The sequence below is a fragment of the Oenanthe melanoleuca genome, chromosome Z (genome assembly GCF_029582105.1).
Source record: "Oenanthe melanoleuca isolate GR-GAL-2019-014 chromosome Z, OMel1.0, whole genome shotgun sequence".
Lineage (NCBI taxonomy): Eukaryota > Metazoa > Chordata > Aves > Passeriformes > Muscicapidae > Oenanthe > Oenanthe melanoleuca.
Genome location: NC_079362.1, coordinates 24561752 through 24587639, shown reverse-complemented (window position 1 = coordinate 24587639; position 25888 = coordinate 24561752). Strand labels below are relative to the sequence as shown.

Genomic DNA, 25888 nt, shown 5'->3' with positions numbered 1-25888 from the left:
ACAGGTTTGTTTTCCTGGTTTATTTTACCATCTGCTATTCTGAAAGAAACAAATCCATTCTCCTGAATTCTTTATATTGGAACATTATAGTTACATGTGTAATATTCATACATGCTATGAGAGAGAACGGTTTATACTTTATCTTCTTATGGGGAGTGGTCCTTATACTGTGTAAGTACACATGTCTAGAATAAAACATCACAGAATGTTCTCCTTCTAGTTAAATGCAGTTTATTCAATTTCTCTACACAATAAATGTTTATTTTCATATATGTGATTGAGTGATTGAGTTTTCCCCACAGAAACTCAACCACAGAGCTGTCAAAGGGACAATAGTGGAAATGCTAGCAGTAGAGCATTATGGCACTTGTCCTGCAGCTCAATTCATTATGTCTCTATAAGGAATTGGCACACTCGAGATGTGGAATCACGTAATAGAAGTCACAATCTAAAATTATGTTGGAACTGAACCCAACAGGGAGTGTGGATTCCTTTCCACTGCGACAATACCCTGTAGAAAAGTCTTGTGGTTTAGCTTAACATGCACAGAAAAATAGATGGGAATACAAAACTTTAATATTTTGTTAAAACAATCAGTATTGTCTCACTAAATTTGGTCCAGAAAGCACTGCAATGAAGCCCCTTAGGATAATTTGTAGCTAACAATGAATTTTTTGCAAAAGCTGCTGAATTTTTTTTTTCCTCAAATGGATAATGATTTTTTACTATGTGTTTGTTACTAATAAATAACTTCTAACTTGGGAGCTGGCAGAAAGTTGGAATTGTTTTCAGTTTTTGTTGCCCATCTCTAATGAAATCTTATTTCATTATTCTATATTAGAATTCTCTGTTTCTCTAAGATGTAAGTGTAGATATCAGTGTTTAGGTAAAATGACAAATGCATGTACTTAATGTGAAGCATCCTGCTGAAATCAATTGCATATAATTTACAAAAGAATGAAAACACGTGGCAGTGTTTCAGAGTATAACCACTAGAACTGTGCAGGGGATGGAAATTCCATTCTGCAAATAATTATATATAAATAATTCAACAGTTATCTACAACTATAAACAACCGTAAACAAAACATCAAAAATGTAAAAAGTTTCAAGGAAATAATATCATAGGAGAGAAGTTGTCTTGGATTGATAAAAATGTCTTAATTCTTGCCCAGATTTTCTTTCTTTAATTTTAAATAATGTAAAAGAAACAGTTTGATTTTTAACTTATAATTCTATTTTGTAAGGAAAATATCAAAATGTTCTTTCTTTTATGGCAAGAATATTATTCTCTTTTACTGCCTCAGATTTTGCAAAATAATGTTGTGGAATATCACCACTGACAGAATATCAGCCTCATATACACATAGATATAGCATCTGTCTGCTCATTTTTTACAGCTCTGTTACATATAAAACATGACAGAAAGTTACTTCATAATTTTTTTCTCTGCTTTCTGATCCTATCTCCATGTATTTCTTTCACACGAAACTTTAGCCAGCCACAAGCTCCAAATTTTTTTTCTTCAACTGTTGGCATGAACCAAAGGATATTTTTTCTCCAGTTTTGTAAAAATGAATCAAGAAAGGAGTCATGATTCTAGATAAAAGGCAATTTTTAATGAATAAGTTGTCTAACAGTTCCTATTAGCTTGTACATATGTTCATTAAAAAAAATTGCTGTAAAATAAATGTAACTCTAATAGAAATGGAATCTCTGCAACTGCAGAGCTGTCTAGGAGCACGAATGGCTCTTCAAGGATTCCTTTCAGCTGAAATTCAGGTGGGTTTTATTTCAGAAAAGTCCCACTTGCCTTGCTGGGGAAGCAGGTGGCAGCAGCAGGAAAAAACAAGGATGGATGGACTTATGTGGAGGAACTTGCCTAGGAGAAACACTTAGGGCTAAAAAACTTCAAATCTAGAAGGAGCAAAGGGATTGGTTTAAATCAATATGTCACTTCCCTGAGTGGTCTAAAAGGGAAAGTACAGAGGTATCAAATTCTCAGTCAGGTAAGGAGTTAAGAAGTCAAATTGGCTAATTTTAGAATAGGTTTTTTTCCCGCATAACATGTAAACGACAGTATGGCATAAACTCTCAGAGCTAAAAATGACCTGAGAACCTGAATTTGTCCTCAAAACACAACTGTCTGTTTGAATTTTCAAAGTAAATTAAAAGAAGCATCCTTAACTTCTAACTTGCTTCAGAGAAATGTGGTAATTAAAATTACCATTTTATTGGTTTCAGAAAGAGCTATTTCTTGAGTTTTTTTCTGTCCCTTCCCTAATTATCTTCTGATGACATTTTCCACTAGTACTGATAAGGAATAGGCAGAAATGTTGGGAAAATCCTTCTACCTACTGCTTTCTTCATTGTTTAAATCTAGATCTACAAACAAATATATAAAAGTACTTTTCTATTTAAGCAGGAAAATGAATTTCAATTTCCCCACTGGAAAACTGGCTGATCTATGCCAGTCCCTCACACAGAATTTTTATTTTCCCTAAGCAATATTTCCAGGTGAGAATATTTTGGTAAAAGTACCAGAGCCTGTGAATATTATTTTTTCCCTTTTGTTCTTAGTGCAATCCAACACCCTGTATTCCCAGAATTTGGTGAACTAACACAAGTACAGACCTACTCCATCCTACCTCACCTCCTCCCAGCCCTGCATGATTGTGGAGATTATAAAGCTTAAGTAAAAGAGAACTGAAATCACCCTAGGTATTTGTTTGCCAGTGACAGCTTGTTCCCTACAATACAATTTCCAGTACTTTTCCCAGTCTGCTATAAAAATGTCTTAAGGGATAAAGAAACTTGGGAAGGTGTTTTACAGCCAGTTGAAGCTCCTAGTTAGAAACTGTTTCCAGTTACTCAGCCAAAGCCAACTACTATCTTCATGCCTCAGGTACTATATGCAATCTGTTGTCTCAGGGTATAGGCAAGTTCTCTGTCTTTGCCAAAACGCAGGTTGAGGCTGCTGATGCACTTTATGCTCAAAAGAAATTGAGATGTCAAACTCTGAGTGAGTCTTATGCTGTAAACCATTCCCAACTATCAGGCCAGAAACCAGATAGAGACTGTAACTGCTATTTATCATATACATCTGTTTTCAGCTTCGTTCCACCCAATGGCATTAACTGTTACAGCAAATAAGGGAGAGCATGTGAACATCTCCTTCATCAGAATGGCATCAAAAGAGGAAGATGCAGTGATCTACAAGAATGGTATTCAATCTTTCTTTTCTTTTCTCTTCCTGCTATCATTGTTTTAGCTGAATGCCAATTAATTATTTTAAAGTTATTGCTACTGTTGCCCATGCTCTAGCAGACATCATTCCAATATCTTATATCTTCACTTTGTTTTTTTCTTTGTGTTTTGATTTCCTTCTACATCTCTTCAAATATTTGCCTGTTTGTTTGTTTGTTTTTCTTTCTGGGCCACTGTGAAGGCCCCGTTAGTGTATCTTTCATGGCATTTCTACAGCTTTTCAAGTCATACTTTTCATTCTTCAAAAGGCTTTTTGAGGCCATTTACTTTCTACAATGCCTTTCAAGCTAGGAAATTAATCATTAGTACTCTGCTATTAGAAAGAAAAATTGTAAACAAAATCTAATCCTTATTTCATTAATCTACAAGAATTAGTCAGGTTGTAAATTTTGTAGTATCAGCTCTTCTATCTAGCATGGCCCCCAAATCACATGTTATCACTTTTAGCTGTATGTTGCTCCTGCTTGATGTTTGGAAATATGTGCAGGTTGCTATTTACCTCCTGTAGAAATGTACAAAAACAGAGGTAACTGAAACTCACAGTGCTTTTATAATCAGAATGTTAAACACAACAAATCATGATTGTGGGAAGCACAAGTAATTTTCTGATCCATATTTGATAGTCTAGCTTACAGTGAACCACCAGAAAAAAGGGAGTAAAATAGAGCAGGATGAGGTAAGGAAGTGTCAAAAACACACTGCCAAAGAACTCATGTAGTTAGTCAGCCTCAAACCCAGTTACTGATTACCTGGAACTTTTCAACAGGCTGGAAGAGTTAAATAGATGCAAGATGTCTTTTAAGGAGGCAATAGGTAAAGTGGACTTCAAATATCTGTTTCTTTTTTCTTCAGAGATTCAGCTATGTCAGGGCACAGAAGACAGGTTTGCTGTCACTTGTCATTTCAGGGTCCCTAGAAAAATTTTGTGATCTCCTGTCACCAGTTTCTCAGAAAAGAACCAGATGTGATGCTGGAGCAGGACTACCTAAATCATGGTACTCCCTTAGCTGCAATTCCATCTAGAAATTCAGCAAAAACCCCCTCAGATTCCCTCTGGCCAGTAGGTCAAGTTTTTCAGCTGAGATTGATGTTGAAACAACATTTTTGAGAATCCTAATTCAGCAGCTGGAAAAGAGAAGAAAAGGCTTCTCTTGTGATATCTAGCTGTTGCAGTCTTTCACTTCAGTTTTTTCAAGTACTACTTCCCCCTTACAGAATCTCACAATGGCTGTCTAGACAATGAAATGGTTCTGCTAAACAGGATTACTTTCAATCATTGGCATAACATCTTGGAAAACAAGCCATAAGAGTTGAGCCTTGCTTAGCAGATTGTAAGCATAAGGCTTTCTTAATGCTTTGCTGTCAAGTTTGTTTTGCAGCTTGTAACTCAGAAGATACATTCAAAACACCCCACAGTTTCAAAGCAAATCCCTTTCATTATTTGTTCTTTTAATTTGGCCCTGTTTTCATGGAGAATGGTTGTCATGTTCTGTCATGGACTAAAGTGGGCCACAGTCTTTCTGCTGTTTTGGTTATGATCCTCAGTGCAGTTTTACATTTCTAGGCTGCCTGAAACTTGGCAACAGTCAAATTATTAGTGTATATGGTCACAGACAGCAGAGGTCCTGCCTGGCGCTGTTTACCTTCTAAATAATTTAAGAAAAGTGTAAAAAAGGGGGAAAAGTTTTTGCATTTTTAGTGTGACTACAAGAGAACGTTGAAGGTGAGGACAATTTGATTCATGAGGATACCTTTCGTAATGGTCATTCAGCCATTTGAGCTTATGAATCAGAACAGGATCAAGCTGTCTGCATTGTTAATGTGAGCAAGTTGGGATTTGCAGCTAGAAGAAAAGAAACCCAGAGGGAGACCTCTATAGCAGCCTTCCAGGACCTGATGGGAGCTAAAGGAAACCTAGAGAGACTTTTGATGGTGACAGGACAATGGGGAATGGCTTTAATCTGAAAAACGGTGTGTTTAGATCAAGTACAAGAATAAAATTTTGTATGTGCCTGTAGTAAATTGCTGGAACAGGCTGTCCATAGAAGTTCTGGTTACTCCATCCCTGGAAGTGTTCAAGGCCAGGTTAGATAAGGTCCTGAGCAACCTGATCTAGTGCAAGGTGTCCCTGCCCATGGGAGGGCGTTCAAAATTGGAGGATCTTTAGCTTCCAATGCAAGCTACATTAATGAGTCCCATATGGACACACAGTAGTCATAAAATCACAGTTGTGCTGTGAGGGATATTGGTGGATGACTTTGTTTGTACAGTGTGGATGAGCGTGTGTACAAATATTTTAGTGAGAACTAGCTGGACCTGGCATTAACCTACTGCAGCAGCCTTGCTCTGATAGACTGGAGTGGAAAGACTCCTGGGGGTCCTGGAGTAATGGATGCAGCTTCTCTTTGACAGCTGCCAATGATCAAATGTTGTTACTTGGTGATCCAGAGGGATGGAAGAAGACCAAATACTATTGCCTTATTTAGCAAACATGTATGACCAAGCACAGCAAACTTAGAATAAAATAAATAAGTTCTTTGGTGAAAAAACCTAGAAGAGACAGAAAATGTGTTAAATCTGGGAAGAAAAGATAAAGCTATGCTGAGTTCATCCTGCTTTAGTGCTCTAATTAGATCTTCATGCTAGTCAGACTAAATTGGACCAAGCTGGCATTTGCTCTTCAGCTCCAGCCACCCTAGAATCCTTATGGACTATTATCCTTTAATTCAGAAAAGACCAAGAAATAAAATGGACACTTTTAACCACTAAGCTCTTAGCAAAGCTGACTGTGAAGTTGTTTGTCCTGTTTATCTACTAATCTCCTCAAGATCTAACTTCCTTTTTACTTGTACCTCTCCAATTACGGAAAACTAGTATAGCTAGCGTTGTCAGAAAATTCATAATTAATTCGTTGATTCTGCTGCTTACCTTGCCTCAACAGTCCTTCAGGAGGCAATACAAGCTCATTTCTCCATTTAGAGGGTCAATGATGTCAGTCCGTGGTATCTGTGTGCTCCTTCCTCAGGCTCCTTCATCCACTCTGTGCCCAGGCATGAAGTACCGGGAGAACTGGAAGTCTCCTATCCTCAAGTTCAGCCACAGGATGCTGGGATTTACTCTGCCAGATATATAGGAGGAAGCCCTTTGACTTCTGCTTACACGAGGCTTATTGTAAGACGTAAGTTCCATTAATGTGTGGTGATGATTAACAGTTAAAAGTCAAAATGAATCTGAAATTAAATATATTGTGCCCAAATAAGGGCCAAAATCTTTCTTGCCATATGCTCCCTTCAGATTATGTCAGAAAAAAAACTTATCCAAGGGTCTTTGGTACGAGCTGATATTGATGTCAACAGCTGAGAGAGAAAAAAACATCCCATCAGGTTTAAGTTCAGCTCATGTTAGCTATTTCCAGGACAGCTAGCTCTTTTGTCAGCATGTCAGCTTTTCAAACGCCAAGAATTAATGAAGAAGGTAATTCCTAACTGGGTCTCCCTGTTCTCTGTGGTGGGCTATATCAAGCCTCATTTATCCTAAGGTTCATCATCTTTAGCATACATTATTATAGCTTCACAAGCTACCTTAGATTTAGTTAGCTCTCAAGGTTCACTTCCTACTGGATGACAGAAAGAACTGGTGTATATTCCATTAAGCATTTTACATACTTTGCTGCTCATGCTGCTGTGTATCAGATAGAAAGAAAATTATATTCAGTTAACTTGGACAGAAATATAAAATTGATGTAAAAAATAGATAGCTGTTCAAATATCTCACACTGTAGAGAAAATATGTGTTATGATAACACACATTTGGTTTATGAATATCCACACAATACTTCCAGGAGTTGTGAATGAATAAATGTAATGCCCCAAATTTGGATTTTGAAGCTACTGCGACCTTACTAACTACAATGGTCCAGTTGGCTGTAGTGTGGGAGTCCATATTGATTGTAATTTTATGTATTTTACTGTTTGCTCTAAAAAGAATATTACAACTTGAAGGGTTACTGAATAAGAAGACAACAAATATGTCATTATATTTTTCCATAAAGGATGTGAAGCTGAGAAATGGGGCCCTTCCTGTAGCTTCCACTGCCCTTCCTGCACAAACAATGGCATTTGTCATGAAGATACTGGGGAATGCATCTGTCCTCCAGGTTTTATGGGAAAAACATGTGAGAAAGGTAAGTAAATAATATTTTCAGTGATTGCTTATTAATTTGTCCTCAGTAACAGAAATTGGCATATTATTGGGGGAAGCATCATATGGAGTACCTGGTATTACTCTTGACAGCTACAGCATTTTCAGCTGGTGCTAGAGTTGGACAGAGTTGGATGAGATGAACCCTGAATTCTGTTCTGGCTATTCTTGCAGCTGTGGTGTAATTTTTCTCTTTCTTTCTTCTCCTAGTAGAGATTAGGTTGCTAGGGAAGATGAATGTTTCCAACACTTCTTGATCAATATGCACTTAGACACTATGCCACCTAGTATCTTCTAGGCTGGACCAGATGATCTTTTGAGGTCACTTCCAATCTGGGCTGTCCTATGATTCCCTTGAAATGGGTATGCTCAGTGCTGCTGACAAACTTAGATGAATAGTAGCACAGGACATCTTAAGGATACATAGGCACTAGGAAATATGCTAGAGATTCCCTGGCTGCTTCTGAAGAAGCTGGTAATGTGCTCACAGAGTGCTTTGTCTTTGTAGAGACATCAACAGCATGTGCCTTTTTGTGCAAATCTGTGTTTGTGGCAAGTAGTTTGGATTATGGAAAACTAGAGCTGGCATCACATTGCTTTGGCTTCTCCAAGCATCTTTTAGGTCCATTGCTGAATAAGTATCCTTTTATTTGACTGAATTGCAGTGCTGCAAATATTAGAGCTATGCTGTTGGAATAGGTGACACCTGAACCACGCCAGCATAGCACTGTTTTTATCACAGAAGCGAAACCTTGACTTTAGCAGTTTCGCATGAATTCACCACTAAGAAGAATATTTGGGTTTCATGGCACTCCTTGTCCATTTTACATTAGAAAGGCTTATAAACACAATTTATTGCTGAATCTATGTCCCCACAGATCTAAAGCAAGGATGCTTGGCTGACAGATCCTCACAGTGAGAAAATTGTTTGTTTCTGTGCCTGAACTTGACTACTAGAACAGTCAAACTGTGATTAGACAATTAGACAATTAGAACTGTGGCTTAAGTTGCTGTGGTTGTTAATATATCTAGTATTTTAATGATCAAAGTGCTATTTTTAATTTAAATTCATCTTTTCTCTTGTCTAACGCAGTATCATTAGAAGCACTAGCTCTTTCATGGACCATGCCTTTGGGTTATTCTTTCCCTCTCTCCCTTCAACAGCTTGCGGAGCCAACACTTTTGGTAAAACATGTGAAGAGACCTGTAAAGAAAATTATGGCTGCAGAAACTTTATGTTCTGTCTACCAGATCCATATGGTTGTTCTTGTGCTACAGGATGGATGGGACTGGAATGTGATAAAGGTATAGTTAAAAAAAACAAACAAAACCAAAACAAAAAAAACAAAACGGGGATCCTTAATGTTCTGTACACAGGAAATACAGAAGGGGAACAACAGAGGAGAGTAACAGATTATACATTTTACAGTCATGTAAAAAGTTTTTTTCTCTAATGAGACTGAGAAATAATGGAAGATGTTTTCTAGTAGTTTTGCACTAACTGCAACATATGTACTTGCAGAATGCAAACCTGGGTTTTATGGGTCAGATTGCAAACTCAAATGTAATTGCCACAATCGAGGAACATGTGACAGATTTAAGGGCTGCATCTGCTCCTTCGGATGGCATGGTCTGCAATGTGAAAAAAAAGGTAAAGTAAGGTAGTAAATGGTTGTTCCCAGTGTAACTAAAACAGATCTTAATGCTGGTACAGCATTACCACTCCAGGCCGGTGTTCTTGGTCCACGCTCTACTTTCCAGGGGTGCAGACACTTCTGCACAGCCTCATTGCAATACAGTCTTTTTAAGCCTCTGACCTATACATTGCATTTATCAGGATGATATTACTAGATTTTCAAGCTTTACACCATAGGACTTGACTGATCTTAACATCAATCCCTGAGAGAAGCTGGACATTCAGCTTTTTGTATAAACTCATGATCTTTTACCATTACCTATCTCTTAGATGGCTGCATACATTCCTATACCATGAGCTTCATGACCTGAAAGTGATGTCTGAGACCCTAACACCAGAGTTTAAAACTGCTCTGTCTCTCTGGGGAAAACTTAAGTTTACAAAGCTGAACACACCTTGTCTCATTGGATTCAGGCAAAGTATTCTATAAGATGCACTCAGCATTTATTATTTTAGATGGATAAATAAAGTAAGAAATCCACTGCTGATCTGTGAAACTTTTCAAGAACAAAAACCTATAGAGAAATAAGACTGTGATCCAACCAGCCAAATTATACCATTGTGATCTCTATGGTGTTGCAAACAGACAAAATAGAGAGCAAGTAGGTACTGTACATTCAGAACAAAATGCATGCATGATTTTGCCATGGTAAGACTGTTTGTGCTTAAAATGTCAACAAGAAAGAGAGGAGAGGGATCAGAAAAAGAAAGAAGAGTGAACACAGGGCTCGTTCCTTCTCACATTATATATAAAATGATGTCAAAACTTTGCAGAGCGTGGTTCTTCCATATGCCCGCATGAGGGCACACAGAACCAGACACCTACACTGCCTGCACACCTACACCTGTCTTTTTAAATGTCTGTTGGAAGGGTGACATAACAATAATATATTTTCTGTAGGTTCAGCAGATCTTTCACCTCAGATAGTAAATTTACAAGATCCTGTGGAACTCAATTCTGGCGTCGAGTTCAAACCACTTTGTATAGCAACAGGGATGCCACTTCCTAAATCTGAAGAATTCAAACTCTTGAAGCAAGATGGAACAGTCCTAAGGGTAGGCTCCTGATGCTTTGTGCTGTTTCTAATGTTTTTTTCTAATGACTTTATGTAGTTAATACATACTATGGTTTTTATGTGTAATAGAAAGTTTTGGTATTCTGGGATACGCCATTAATTTCTCAGCACATATGAAAATATGGAGTTGACCATTATAGGTGCTTTTTGTAGATATCACTAAACTCAGGGTATCATTGGAATGCTCCAAAATGCCCAAATTTTTCAGGTCCTGTACATCTTTTGTAATTTCAGCCTGATGAAATTTCTACCAGTAACCGTTCTGAAGCCATGTTTAGAATTAATCGAATCCTGCCCGGTGATACAGGAACTTGGGTTTGCAGTGTGCAGACAGTAGCAGGAATGGCAGAGAAACCATTTCAAGTTACAGTCAAAGGTAAAAGCATTAATTTCTTCAAATATCTTTGTCTCTCTAATTTTAAGCACAGTTTTATACTCTAGTATGGCTGAGCTTTCTGTTCTTTTCACTGCCAGAAAACACCTGAATAAATATTTACAGTTGGAATATGAAAAGAAACCCATTATAAGTAACATACTAATTATGTATATTGAAAAAGTAAGTGTAATGATAAAGTTTAGAAGAAAACCTAAAGGTTTTTTTGAAATATCTTAACTACCAGCTTTAGTGCATAAAGCCCCATCTGTTTTGTGAGAGTTCTGACAAGCATCTTTCATTCTCCTAAAGATCTAGGAATAACCAGAGTCTTACTTATACAGGGAGCTAAAAGGTTAGTTTAATACTTGCATTCTTGTTCAGTTCCTCCTGTGCCACAATATGCCCCAAGGCTGACAGACAGAGGACATAATTTTCTCATAATTGATATCAACGCTGAGTTACACAATGGAGATGGACCTGTTGTGTCAACAAAACTTCTGTACAAGCCAGCCAAACGTTATCAGTCCTGGATGTCTGTGGAAGGTAAGAGGATGTTCTTTAATTCCCTTACAGACAAACTTCACCTATTAACTGAAACATCATGTGTTTCTGTTCTTGATAAGCCTCAAAAGATTCTACAATGCATAGAAGTTAAATCTTTTGTGACTATGTGACTCTTTATCACTATACATAGTGTTCATGTGGATGTGTTACACCAACAGTAGTTAGAAATGTGTATTCACTTCAGGAGCAAAAGGTTTTCCCCTTCTTCCTTAGGATTAAGTGTACTCAGTTTTGGGCCCAGTTGTTTTAAACTCCCATGTAAACAGAAGGTTTTCAAAATCAGTGGGCAGTATGGAGATATGCTGGGGCATCTACTATCTTGTGTTTTGTTCATTGTGCCCCTAGTGAGACAAATTACTTACCAAAATATTTATCAGTAATGGTATGGGCAAAATGAAACCTACTTATGAGTTCAATGACCTCCTCTAGATACGCTTTCAAATTTTATGTGTAGCCTAAAATACTACAGGAAACATTACAGGAACTTTAACAACAACTGTTACTAAATCAGTATAACCCAAGATCTGTGTACAGAAAGAACACTGACTAAGCAACCAGTATTGTTTTATCCTGAAAGAAGGGTGGATGAAGCAACCTTTGGACTAGGCTGGAGCTCAACTTAAAAATCAATTTTTATACTTCTAATTAGTTTAACCTACTGAATCAAGAACAACAACTAAAAAGGGAACCTGAGTATCTTACCTTGTATTTTCCAAACATTTTCTTCCATAACATATTTCAACATGGGCCGTGGCTTAACTTTCTTTTGACTTTTGTTGTCAGTAAAAGGCACAACTAAAAGACTGGACAATCTGGAACCCAAAACTGAATATCAGTTCTGTGTTCAGCTGAGTCGGCAAGGGGAAGGTGGGGAAGGCCATCCTGGACCACAGGCCAGCTTCACAACGGCTGCTCTTGGTAAGGCACCACCACGGCTTTTCACAAATGCAGTATTTCTGCTGTTTATCTCTGTGGTCTGTTCCCTGATCTCTGCCATAACACTTTCACTTGAGCAAAGAAGGTTGCACTTGAAAACTTTGTAGACTCCTTCAAAAGAATCTCAGGCAAAGGGATATTAAAAAAAAAAAAAAAAAGGCAAGGAAAAAAAAACAACAAAACAAATCAAAAAAACAGAGAAGAAAATCAGAAAAAGGCAAAGCTATTGTTTGACCTGATTTAGAGACGAGGGATCTGGGAAAGGAAAATTTTTATATTTTGGCTGGTTTTGCAGCAGAGTTGGAGATAAAAATCAGTTTTTTGCTGTCCTTTCTCTTAGAACTAGATCAATTTACTTTAAAAATGAAGATATTTTAACAAGTGGGAAATTTTTTAGTCCCTTTAAGATAGATCCCAAACTAAATACAGACATACAGAATAAATGAGGATTGCACCAGGACCTATCTAGCAAGACAACAGCTGTTGGCTTCTCACATCCAAAAAGGGCATCTGTAACACCATCTCCTTGAAGATACTATTTTATTGGCACACCATCTGTTGATAAGATACTGTGGCACTATCAACACCTCTTAGATGTAACTTCTGCCAAATTATGTGGGATGGCTGAGAGAATTATCCTATGTCACCCCAAACTGGGGCAAGTGGTTGGGAATAACTGGTACCCCTATTTTAGCTTCAATACCAGACATGAAATGTTGTTCCCTGTTTCACTGTGGCTTTTCCAAGGTCTTCCTCCACCAGAAGGTATCACTCTCTTTCCAAAAAGTATGACATCACTGAATTTGTCATGGCATCCTTTAACACTGAGGACAGAGGATGATATTCGTGTTGAAGTGGAAAGGAAGAGCGTGAATGACAACGGTGACGAGAGCAGTGTTATTACTCAAGTGCCAGGAAATATGTCCACCTTGATCATTAAAGATCTTGAGCCTAGACAGCAATACATGTGCAGGGTACGGGTGAACACCAGGTCCCAAGGAGAATGGAGCAACTATCTGTATGCATGGACTTTCAGCGACAGTAAGTGCTGATTCACACCCTTCTGTTTAATTCTTCATGTTACCCCCAGTGATGAGACTAATTGTCACTTCATGACTACATTAAATGTAATCCTTTATTTTGGTAACACTTAGTTCCTGATGATCGCTTGCGGTTGTTATTGCTGTTATTTGGAAAGCTCAGCATCCAAAGGAATTCTTCTGCTGGAAATTGTCAGGAACTACTAATGTGGGTTTTTTTAAATGGAGAAAAACAAGCTTGAGAATCCACATCTTCATTTCAGTGCAACTCGTGCTTCTGACACAAGTAGCATTTTTTCCTCCTCAGAATGATGAGCCATCAGAGTTCACTACTCCAAGCTCTTTTGTTACCCAATTCAGCTATGACAATGCAGAAATAGTCAGCACTTAAAGAAGAGAAGATACAATGCAATATAAAAGCCCTGTGAGCAAAGTGCAGTTGAGTGTGCTACACTGAAGACTACCCTTGAATTCCCTGAGTGTGAGCACTGTGCTTTCACAACACCTCAACAAAGGCCCTATCTGAATGAAGTACCTCTGAACAGTTGTCCATCTGGATGGCTGATGCGTGACACTGCCCTTACCACACCCTGGAAAGGTGCTTCTTCTTCCTTAGAGGTCATGTAAGGAGGACCCCAATGAAATCCTACATGTATAAGTGGAAGTATCAATGGCTGTCATGGGACACTCCACTTTCCTGAGCTCTGACACCAAACTGCACTAAGAACACGTAAGGGTACTGTTTTCCAGGGGAAGTTACTTAGCTTGGTATTCATGGCTGCGTCCACAAGTGTAGCACTCAGCACCGCTGGTGGTTTGCTGATTAGATTTTTAGAAGTGCTGGTATCAATTTCTTTTCTTTCTAACAGCATGGCAGGTAATTGATCTCTGAAGCAAGTGAAAGCATGAGACCTGGGAATTACACGGGAATGATGATTCAGTATAGTAGGAAATTAATCCTTTTTGCATTAATCTGAAAGCAAATATGGTGTAGCTTGGAGAGAGCTCAGAGGATGTGTATCTTCATCCAAGACAGTATACTGAATGCCACTCCAACCTCTGCTAGAAGTATGGAATGCTGCTACAAGGATGACAACCCATCAAGAGCATAAAATTATTGCATTCAGTTTCCACAGCTAATCAACAAATTCTGTTTGTTATGATGCAGAGCAAAAGCACCGAGGAAAATGTTTTGTTCTCTGTGGAAAGGAGAAAGAGGCGGATATACATGCCAATGCCTTGTGTGTTTGTGTTTGTTTTCAGGAATCCCTCCTGCACCAAACAACGTCAGGTTTTCTAACACCACAGACACATCCTCAGTCATCTCTTGGACAGCTGCTGAGGGTCATTCCATCTCCTCCATCATCATCAGCTACAAAATTTACGGCAAGGCTGAGCACAATCACATTGATATTATCATCAAGAACACCAGCATTACTCAATATCACCTCAAGGGCCTCGAGCCAGATACTGTGTACCAGGTTCAGATTAATGCTCAGAACAACATTGGCTTGAGCAACCCAAACACATCGTTTGAACTGAAGACTCTTCCAGAAACTAAAGGTCAGTTAATCTGCCACACTGGCTTTGCAAAAAGCAGGACTGGTTGTGTTAACTAACTAGCTAAGAGACTCTTATGATACTAATTTCTTGATCTGAGTTTTCTTTTGCTCTTAATTTTGACACACAACACAGCACCAAAATTTACTTCTTAATTCACTGCATGGTATTGATGAAGTGACAATATGTGCTGTTTTGTATATCCACTAAAAAGGGCCCAGTGACTCAAAAATTGAAGGAGCTGCATCTGGCAAGACCATTAGATCACTAGATGTGGCCTCATCTCTGCTCTGACTGAATTCAACAGAATATGCAGGTGCTCATGCATCTGAAACTCAGAGCATCCAATGTTTCTGACATTTTTGGAAAACAAAGGATGTATCCTTAGGTCTGTAAACAGTTTACAAGACAGGACTATTCAGTTACACATTCCAAGTATATTGCTAAATTCAGAAGAAGCTGAAAATGATGATGAATTCTTATGTCCTTCCTCAACAGCTCCATATGAATCCAAAGGAGGCAAAATGCTGCTTATTGCTATCCTTGGCTCTGCAGGGATGACCTGTGTAACAATTCTCCTGGCCTTTCTCATCATGCTGCAGTTAAGGCGAGCCAACTTCCAGCGTCGAATGGCTCAGGCTTTCCAAAATGTGGTGGTGGGTTTCCAGCTTCCCAGTGTCAGTTTGGTTATTAACTTTAGCTCATCTTTTTCTGTTTTTTCTTCCAATTTCTTTTCCCTGGCTTTCACAAACCTTGTCTTCTCTTTAGGTGTGCAATTAGTACTGTTGTAAAGCTTCTCTACTAGGGATCCCAAAGGTAAAGCCATCATGGCTACAGGCTAGGAGGTAGAAAACTTGACTTGAAAAATGATTTGCAGACCATTTGCTGTACTCCCTCTTCTGCCTTGTCACACTTGTGTATGGCAAGTACCACGTCAGACAGAATAGTGGAGCCTCTTCTGCCTCTGTGAAGGCTTGCCTGATTTTGAGAACAAACGAATATTTAATGTTGCTTTTGAGCATCAGCAGCTGCTGGTACATGTTCATCCTTTTTCAACCTGGGGACAGCACACCAAGGATCTGTCAATGGCAACATCATAGTTTTGGCTGTGAGAAAATTGCTGAAGGTTTTAACATCCCATGGAGATATCTCTCTATACACATGTATGCATTTGTATCCTGCTGCAATCTCTTAATCCCTCTGCTGTCTGGTGCTTTTCTCTGCCTCTGAAGAGGGGAACCTGTGGAGCAGAATGAAGCTGGCCCAAAGAGCTCCTTCATGTGTACCTAAAAAGGTTCTTTCACAAACAGTGGTGGAGGGCTCAGCCAATGATCTGATCAGTCTGCAGACCACACAGAATAGCTTTGTCTCCTAGTCCTGACATTTTTCCCACAGCAGTATTTCATGACAATGTGTAAATGAAGAGGAGATGTCTCCTTAAGTATGGAGGAAGAAAATTTCCTCTCTGTATTTCCTTACTTCTTCTTAACTCACCATTCCTACTGAGCCTGAACAACATAAGATTTAATTAAGCCTAATATGAGTTTTGAGGTCAGTTTTATCACATTATTTTTGCCCATGTCCTTCATCTTCACAATGATAATAAAATTGTTCAGGAGGCCCAGGTCTAAAAGGTACTTAGACACAAATAAAAAGCCTGATTAATTTTGTGGATCCAGGCAGAACTGTTTGTTGCACCTAAAGTAGGTGTAACTCTCTAATGTACTCACTCTGTATATGTAAGAGATGGGTTGAGCTTTCTCTCTCCCTCTCTCTTTCTCTCTGTCTCTTTCTCTGTGTGTGTGTGTGTGTGTGAGTAGATGAGTGAGCAAAGGTGTTTGGGAAATGTAAGCAGGGCATTGCTCAGTGAAGTAGAAATGACAGTTAATATCATTTGTTTAATTCTGTTGCAGAGGGAAGAGCCAGCTCTGCAGTTTAACTCAGGTACTCTGACTCTGAGCAGGAAGGCCAAAAACAGTCCAGATCCTACTATTTATCCAGTTCTTGAATGGAATGACATAAAATTTCAAGATGTGATTGGGGAAGGTAACTTTGGGCAAGTCCTGAAAGCACGCATTAAGAAAGATGGCTTACGCATGGATGCTGCAATAAAAAGGATGAAAGGTAGTAAAGCCCAGAGATTCTGTGACTAAAGAGTTTTCTTGATTGTGTATTCCAAATGTTTCTCTGTCGTATAAAATGCTTAGTATCCCTGTTCTCAAGCTAAAATAAATATTCAAAGTTACTAATTAAATTGTATCAGGTGTCACTATGCCAAGATTTGTCAACCACTGTATTTCTTCTGGGCGAAGCTGGTTTCTATTTCTCCTCAGTGGTTGACATGATTAACTAAGGTGTATTTTTCAATTCATAGATCAGTATGAGCTTCACACGAGTTCATCTGCAAGGCAAGATGCATTGGATAGATAGGAGCAGAGAGCTAGTCTTGGGGCACAGCATTTGTTCATCTTGGTCACTTCAGCTATTCAGAGGCATCTGCATCTATGCATCTGTGTATACACATACATGGGGATGATCATCAAATTTCTTTTTTTCTGTCATTGGGTATGACAGCTACTTTCCAGAGAGAGCTACAATACCTACAATACTGCAAGACTGTAATTCAATAGGTCATTATCTAGGCCAATGGAAAAACACTTGTCAGTGTGATGATTAATTTTAAAATAGCCAAGGTCTGCATATAGGCAGAAATAATCAACAGTACACATATGGAGGGATCTTTAGGCAGCTACTTTTCATAAGATCTGCTTCAAACATTTTACACTGTCAGGCAAGACGAAGAGTAACAGGATGTGTTAAGATGCTTCCTTTCTCTGCAGATAGCTTCTACAGACATTAATTTCTCACATTTTTTCCTCTGATTGAAAAATCGTACCTTTTTCTGTAAAGACTAATGTACCTTACAGTTCTTCTCTTTCTACTGGGGTTGAAACAGCAGTGTCCCAAGCATCTCAGACTCCTCAAAATTAAAAAAAAAAATCTTACAAATCCAGTTCAAAGCAAACCATAAATACATGTTTTCTTGATTTTCAGAGTATGCCTCAAAAGATGATCACAGAGATTTTGCTGGAGAACTTGAAGTTCTTTGTAAACTGGGACATCATCCCAACATCATCAATCTCTTGGGAGCATGTGAACATAGGGGTAAGATACTACTGAATGCATGTACTTTAAAAATTAGTTTAAAAACCCCCTCTCATAATATAACCCACATAGTCCACAGAAACACTAGCAGATCTGTGTACAACATTTGTTAAAAGGTCAGATAAACTGGCATTTGAATCCACAAGACCACATGAATACTCCAGAAATTATGTTCAAGACCAGATCTAAATTCTTCTCTACTGCTAGCAATTAGCCTGTTGGACATTTCCCTCTAGTCTGTTTTATGTTTATTTCTTTTTTCACTCCAGGTAGTGTAAATTTCCAAAGACTATTACTGACTCTCTCCTACTTTGTGATATGCTCACTATCTGATGTTTTGTTAGGATATCTTTACCTTGCTATTGAATATGCCCCCCATGGAAATTTACTGGACTTCCTTCGGAAAAGCAGAGTACTAGAGACAGACCCAGCATTTGCTATTGCCAACAGTACTGCATCTACACTTTCCTCTCAGCAACTTCTGCATTTTGCAGCAGATGTTGCCAGAGGGATGGACTATTTGAGCCAGAAACAGGTCAGTCTTCAGCTCTCTACCCATTGAAAGCACAGCAAATACTTCTCTGGGAATATGCCCTTTAATTAAATGAATTTTTAATTGTCACTTCTATAGCACCACTAATGAGATTTATTTGGTTGTCTCCATTTAAATCTATCAAATACTATGTCATGGGGAATCATGGAAGAGGCATTAAAACTTAAAAAAACATGGTAGTTAACTGCTTTCATTTTCAGAGAAAGTTGAAAATGTTCTTGCTAGTGACATACCATGCAAATTTCTTGTTTTATATTCATATTCAGAATGTTTGCAATATAGCAGTAAAGTAATGCATGTCAAACTCAATTATACTGATTTCCTTATTTTATTACATCGTTGTTATCATCATCATCATTTTAGTTTATTCATCGAGATTTGGCAGCAAGAAATATCTTGGTTGGAGAAAATTATGTTGCAAAAATAGCTGACTTTGGCTTATCCAGAGGTCAAGAAGTTTATGTTAAGAAGACCATGGTAAGGATCAAAACAATTTGATACAGTCTGTTTTCTTAATTTTGCTTTTCTGTTTCTTAATCTTGTTTCCATAGAAACAAAAAATGCAAACTTACTGGCATTACAGAACTGATTATTTAAATGTTATTAATTGACATTAAAAATATGCATGTTTATTAATATAGACATAAATACATCGACTTGTAAATAAATCCTATACCATGTCTACAATGTAAAATGTAATTTTAGGTTATTTATATGTATATGGATGACTGTAGAATAGATGTGTCAAGGTGGTCTAATTCTATTGAACAAGGCCAAAGTTAGCAAGAAGGTAACCAGACATACATCAGGATTGTCCAGAGCTAATGCCTTGGAAGATCTGGAAGAGGAAGGTACGTAAAAAGCATCATGTAGCTATAGACTAGAAATAGCCCTGTGCTGTCAAGGCAACAGGATGGTCAGAGGCATCATCTGAGGTATTGTTTACATTTCACCTCGATGTTGATTGGATCATTTTTTATTAGCTTTCCTGTGAACTGTTCCTTTGGGAAGCAAATCCTACCATCATAGGATCACAGAATGATTTGTTTGGAAAGGTACCTTCAAGACCATCTAGCTCCAACCCCACCTTTCACTAGACCAGGTTGCTCAGAGCCTCATCCAGCTTGGCCTTGAACACTCCCACACCCACAGCTTCTCTGGGCAACCTGTTGCAGTGTCTCACCATTCTCACAATAAAGAATTTCTTCTGTAAAACTGCACAAGTTGAGTAAGTTTATTTACTTGATAAAGTTTACTTGCACAAAGTCAGTTTTCATTAAGGTAACGCAGAATGATTGTTGGCATACAAACTGCAATACTGCTATACCAAGAACTGAAAAATAAACTTTCATGAAATAATTTCCAGGGACGGCTTCCAGTGCGATGGATGGCAATTGAATCTTTGAATTACAGTGTTTACACCACAAACAGTGATGTGTAAGTATGTGTTCAAGTGGCAATTTTTAAACAAATAAATATATTTCCTTATCAAGAAAAGTTTGACAGCTATCATGAGACATCCACTCTTAACTCAAAATCCTCAGTAGTCATGTCAGCATGAGTGAGCAATGGAAGCAAAAAATAAAACCCATAATAAAAAAGTCCTGTTTCTTTCTTCATCAGGGTCTGATCAACTTCTGTGTTCACAACCTATTGGATGTGCCCCACTACTTTAGCTGTACTTCTTATTCAAAGCTGGAGACCCGATGAATATTTGGGAAACCCTGAGGAAATTTGTATTTTATTTAGGAACCTAGAAATTGTATTTGGAAAAGCAATTCTGTAATTACAGTATTTGATGAAAGCTCACAAGCTGAGAATGGTCTTTGGCTGACTCAGAGTGAATTAATTTTGCTAATTTTCCTGCTTTTTGATTGTACAAGCCCATCATTATACAAAACTTTATAAAAAATACAGAAAAACATATCACACTTCCCTGTATTCCCTGAATCCTAGCAAAACTACCTACCATTAAAAACATTAATTCTTGTTGCACTCTTGTTGCACTTCATAATATCTCTCTGTTGCAGATGGTCATATGGTGTCCTCTTATGGGAAATTGTTAGTTTAGGTAAGTATCTGAATTTTGTACTGCACAAATAAACAAACTGCACCAAGGCAGCTCCATTCACTCAGTCTTTTAGAAAATACTGCTTCTCAATTGTTTTCAATTTCCTTTCTGGTTTTTTTTTCCTACTAGATTTTATTCAGGTTCAGTAGATTTGGAAATGCAATTGTCAAATTTTCAATTCAGTTACCATTTTAAATGACAAAGAACCATAATGACCATGATTTCATGACACTATAAAACCCAGGCCATATCTAAATATAAATTCCAGAATATCATATGATTTATAGCCTTAATACAGCACATTTTGAGTTTGCTGAGTGGATTTTCTCAGCTTTGCTGCATTTTGAATCAAGACTTCTATTTTAATGTTATTGCAGGGTGGGGGACTAATCACCTCCTACTCCAAATATTCATGAAGAAAATTTTTGAACATTAACCTTCAAATCAAATTTAGAGTTCATTTCTGCAGACACCTCTAGCCACCATGACTGTGATACAGCCTTGCACCACTCAAAATCATTGTGTTACACCTCTCTTGTGATTTGCCCTGGAGGTGTTCCCAAGCTCTGCTGGCCAGGAGATGCTACTGACTGAGGTGCCCATTGCCAGCTGGGCTCTGGATTTGAGATTTGTTCCTGCCTTTCCTTACTAAATGGGTTTGCACTAGATATGGATGCAGTGGGAAAATCAAGAGTCTAAGCAAGCAAATAGCTGCAGAAAGGGGCAAAACCAGCTGACAGCAAGAGCTCCATGAGTCCACACCAGATCTTCTTATGATGATGCTAATGAAGGAATGATTTGCCCACTGACATCAACCCTATTGAAAAAACACTTTGAAGACTATCAGATCCTGGCCCTCAGACTTGTAGAGCAAATTAGGCCAGCCACTGACACTTAGTTTTATTATTCTCCTCCATATTGTGCATCAAGCAGTAAGGAAGCATTAGCAATAAAAATGTAGATACAAAATATCCCCTAATTTTGGATTAATTTAGCTGTCACTGTCAGTCATATCATTCCAATTCTATTATGAAATTAAACTTTCTTTTACTAAAGCCTGCTTCTGTTAATGCCAATGGTTAAACTTTAGGTGGAACACCATATTGTGGAATGACATGTGCAGAACTATATGAAAAACTCCCTCAAGGGTACCGACTGGAAAAGCCTCTCAACTGTGACGATGAAGTGTGAGTATTGCCTTAGAAAAAAACAAAAACGAACAGAAGAACACAACCTCAGCTATAGAAATTAGATGATTTCTACAAGAAACTAGCAAACAATTTTTTTTTTTTTACTGGAAATTATAAAAACTACATTAAAAAATTAAAAATTGCACAAGTCCTTTTGTACACAGCATACACTGTTAATTTTCTGTGAATACTTTCCCAGGCACTCTGCTTCAGCCAGTTATCCTGTTCTTTAGACAACATGCCAGGGTTTTAGCTCTAAGAGAGCTTTTTGTTTATTTCAGAGTAAAAGAAGTTCTTTTAAGTAACCATCTACGGAAAATGTAACTTCAGCTATGTAGAAATCCATTTCCCTCAGAAAAGCGGAATGTGCAAAATCTTTAAATTATCAAAAATTTCTAACTTGAACTTATGTACCTGAACTATGAAATGTTGGTTTTGGTTTTTTAAAGGTACGACCTAATGAGACAGTGCTGGAAAGAGAAACCATATGAAAGACCATCATTTGCTCAGATACTGGTGTCACTGAACAGGATGTTAGAAGACAGAAAGGTAAAACTCTGTTTTATATAAACATATGTGTATAGAAATATACCTATAATGATAGAATTAGGCTATGCATAATTTCAACATTATTTAGGGTTCTTCAGGTAATGTACCTTGCATCACACCTGCTCTGTTTATTTCCTTTCCAGACCTATGTGAATACCACCCTATACGAGAAATTTACTTATGCAGGCATTGATTGCTCCGCTGAAGAAGCTGCTTAAGACGGGACAGATCTTCATTCATCAGTGATTGATTACAGAAAACCAAACTTCAATCTGCTGGAGCCCAAAATGTGATGTGCTGTGTAGAACTGTGTATAGCTCTAACTATATATAACACAGCAATTCCGTTTCACCACAGTGATGTGTGTGTATCACACAGTAACCTGTGCCTTCACACGCTGTAGAAGTGTATATACTGTCCAAAGCAGCTACAGACTGAAGTCATGAAATCTGTTGTTTCATATGCAGGGTTTTCTTTTTTTCCTAGTCATGTAGATATAACGTCTACATACATATTGTAATGCATTAGGTATTGCCATCTTAGAGGGTTTGGCTTATATTTTCCAAGAGCTAATCGTAGCCGAGTGGTAACTTGGCAGTATTCCATATGCCTTTCCTTGTGTTTGAAACAAAAATGCTGGGCAGTTGCAGTGCAACAATGGCAGTTGTGGGCCAGTGTGCTCAACAAGGATAATTAAGACAGACTCCTGTTTGAATGCAAGTCAGCTAGTAAAAATAATCTAGTCAAAAGTTCTATTGACACTCGTATGATATAAGGCATGCTGTTGCTCTTTCATTACCTAGTGTGACTGTCAGGTTTTGCCCGTATGCAAAATATACATTTATTTTGAAGTGTTTAATGCTATCAGAGGCAGCCATACAGCATTATTCAAGAAGCGTAGTGTTGAGGAGCCTACTACGTATTGTAAACCACAATTTTACAACTCGCCTGGATATACATGAGATTTATTCCATTTGTATTTCATTTAAAAATTTCATTGCATACCTATAAATTACTACCTATTATATAGAAGCAGGGCTTACTTACTTTTGTTTATTTTACCCTCTCATTCTGCCTATAGTGTGGTAAAAATATCCTACTCAAATGCTTCAAAACAGTGATATTTGACATGCCAGAAAGGTCCCTAGTTCTTAGGTAAGACAAATAGAGGCAGGATTGCCTTCAGCTTCTGGTGGCTAGCCAAGTACAAGGGATTTGGTAGATTTAATCTTTGAAAATTTTACATATTAGCCAACATCATGTTTTGCACATATTTTCCCCTCTTGCCCTTGATTACCAGCTCATAACTGCCCATCAGACCACAGTGGCTTCCCAGTTGGATGCAATAGGTCATCCCCTACAACCTGGAGAAAGATGCTTGAGAGAGTGCAAGATTTCCCCTTCTGATTCTTACTTTGTGAATGGGTAGGCAACTGGTTACAAGGTGGGGGTATCCCAGCAGAATAGAGAGTAACATGAATGACATACACCAGACTAACTCAACCAGAAGCACCAAAAGTCCTTTTAAAAGGGAGGAAACCAACAAACAAGGGTGCTGAGATGACTTCTACAGCCTTGAGATAGGTAGAACTTGCACTGTAAATCAGGTGCTAGATGTAAACTAGGAGTTTATTGTTGGGGATTAAAGTAAGTTTACTAATAGGATATTAGAAATTATCTGTGTAGGTTTAAGTTTAATTGTAACTTGCTTTCACCTTAGCATGAGAGCGCCCTGCTCAAACCTTAGCGTAGGTGAACTTTAAATGAACTCTGTTATCATAATGGCTAAGCAGGGGAGAAAACAAAGAAAGACTGGTTATCTTCAGGTAAGGGCTGAGACCCTGGAGGGCCCCAAGACTTCCCCAAGCAGGAAGATCAGAGCAGTTAATGGCACATGAACATGGAGAATCCAGTGAGGTGTTAGAAGACCCCAGACCATAAATCACCATAGGACTAAGAGGCTCACGCAGGGCACGTGACGAGTGCGTGAGGGTCGAGTGTACCGAGTGTAAGGGTACAAAGGCCCAGGGATTTCTTTGGTCAGGCTCCCTCTCTGGTGGCATCCAGCTCAAACTGAAATAAACTGACTCTGCCTTAGAACCCACGGTCTGATCTCTCCTTTCATGTTTACAAAGAGCACAACGATTCACTGGACAACTGAAGCAAAGGACAGCTCAAAAAAAAACCACAAAAAACAAAAATTAAAAAAACAAACCAAACCAAAAAAGTTAATAAAAGAAAGAAATTTCACCACATTTTTGAAAAGATACTACTTGGCCAGTGTACTCATGCAGCAGTTCTCCTCTACCTGAGTTGGCCAGGCAGCACATGGGGCTGGCACCAATCCTGCTCAGCTGTCCCTGTTTGGCTGGCAGAAACCTCTAAGAGTGGGGCAGGAGGGACAAGCAGGCTGCCCTTGGATGCTCACAATCTGCCCAACCCTGCCCCACTTCCCACAGAGCAATCCAGAACAGCTTGGCAGGAACTGCTTCTGCTGTGCTCGTCAAGCCCACTGCAGGCCTTCATCCTACAATACTTCAGTTCCTTTGCTACCAGGTAAACCTGAACACACCACCCAAGAGCAAAAGAGGGCCTCAGAAATGACCAGAAGGTGGGAGCTGTCCTCTGAGGAATGGGCTGTGAGAATTGGGCTTGCTTAGCCTGCAGAAGGGCAACAAGCTCTGTGGAGACTTTTCAATATTTGAAAGGGCTTCTAAGGAAGATGGAGACACATCTATTAGCAGGGCCAACTGCAAGAGCAAAGGGGGGAATGGTCTAGCCAAAAGAGAGTCAATTCAAATTGGCTGTAAGGAAGAAACTCTTTACCAGGAGAGTGCTGAAACACTGGCACAGGTCATTGAAAAGCTGGGAGGTGCCCCACACTTGGCAACATTCAAGGACATGTTGGATGGGCTCTGAGCAACCTGATGTACTTCAAGATATCCTTGCCAGTGGCACAGGAAGAGGACTAAATCACCTTCAGGGTCCCTTCTAAACTCAACCAGTTTTGGCTCCTACTTGATCTTCATTTGAAAAGCACCCAGAGCAGAGATCACTATGTGGGGGGGCCCACCTGATGCCCTGGAGTTTGGCTGAGGAGCAAAGCCTTACAGGGAACAGCTGTTTGGCCAGCGGCTTCTTTGCATGGTACCTGCAGAAGTTCCTGGGCAGAGCCTCACCTGTCCACATCCATCTGCAGGCAGCAGCCCAGAAATTCAGACAAGCCAGAGGGTAGCTTGACCTTGTGCAGATCTGGTGCCCCTCACTTGCCTATCAGATATTTAGCCTGAGGGAAAAGGAAACACCAGACTGCACATGATCCTTCCATATCCTGAAATGCTCATTTAGACCCCATATTTTAACCTGCACTCTGCAGTGGCAATTTCTTGCCTAGCAGACAGCAAGAGAAAAGCCTTCCCTCCCAAAAGAGAAAGGGCCTCAGTGCAGCCCCACCTATTCCAACCTTCAGCAAGTCTTGCCTTGGAAGTTTATGTGAGCCACAGGGACATTTTTACAAGTGGGCCTTGGTGGAACCAGTTCAAGCTGTGGGAATGGGATTTTGTCAAATGGTGATGGACCAGAAGGACACCGGTATCCGAGTATATTTGTACCTTACACTTTCCCTGGTTTTCCAAATATAAAAAGG

The 25888-nt window shown here is 38.8% G+C and overlaps 1 protein-coding gene across 2 annotated transcripts in view; it reads left to right on the top strand.

The window, feature by feature from the left end:
- Positions 1-24342, top strand: part of TEK (TEK receptor tyrosine kinase) — a 38643-nt gene extending 14301 nt beyond the window's left edge. Inside the window, exons 3-23 of one of the 2 annotated variants that reach the window (XM_056514848.1) lie at positions 3113-3223; positions 6292-6444; positions 7318-7449; positions 8631-8771; positions 8989-9117; positions 10064-10218; positions 10473-10614; positions 10996-11157; positions 11962-12096; positions 12862-13155; positions 14418-14717; positions 15213-15370; positions 16628-16838; positions 17769-17879; positions 18224-18414; positions 18796-18909; positions 19799-19869; positions 20463-20503; positions 21594-21690; positions 22143-22242; positions 22386-24342. In XM_056514848.1, the coding sequence (XP_056370823.1) occupies positions 3113-3223; positions 6292-6444; positions 7318-7449; positions 8631-8771; positions 8989-9117; positions 10064-10218; positions 10473-10614; positions 10996-11157; positions 11962-12096; positions 12862-13155; positions 14418-14717; positions 15213-15370; positions 16628-16838; positions 17769-17879; positions 18224-18414; positions 18796-18909; positions 19799-19869; positions 20463-20503; positions 21594-21690; positions 22143-22242; positions 22386-22460 (3023 nt within the window). In that variant the 3' untranslated portion in view covers positions 22461-24342. The remainder of the gene's footprint in view (positions 1-3112; positions 3224-6291; positions 6445-7317; positions 7450-8630; positions 8772-8988; positions 9118-10063; positions 10219-10472; positions 10615-10995; positions 11158-11961; positions 12097-12861; positions 13156-14417; positions 14718-15212; positions 15371-16627; positions 16839-17768; positions 17880-18223; positions 18415-18795; positions 18910-19798; positions 19870-20462; positions 20504-21593; positions 21691-22142; positions 22243-22385) is intronic. The other variant, XM_056514849.1, reaches the window with a different exon arrangement.
- The last annotated feature ends 1546 nt before the right edge of the window (positions 24343-25888 follow it).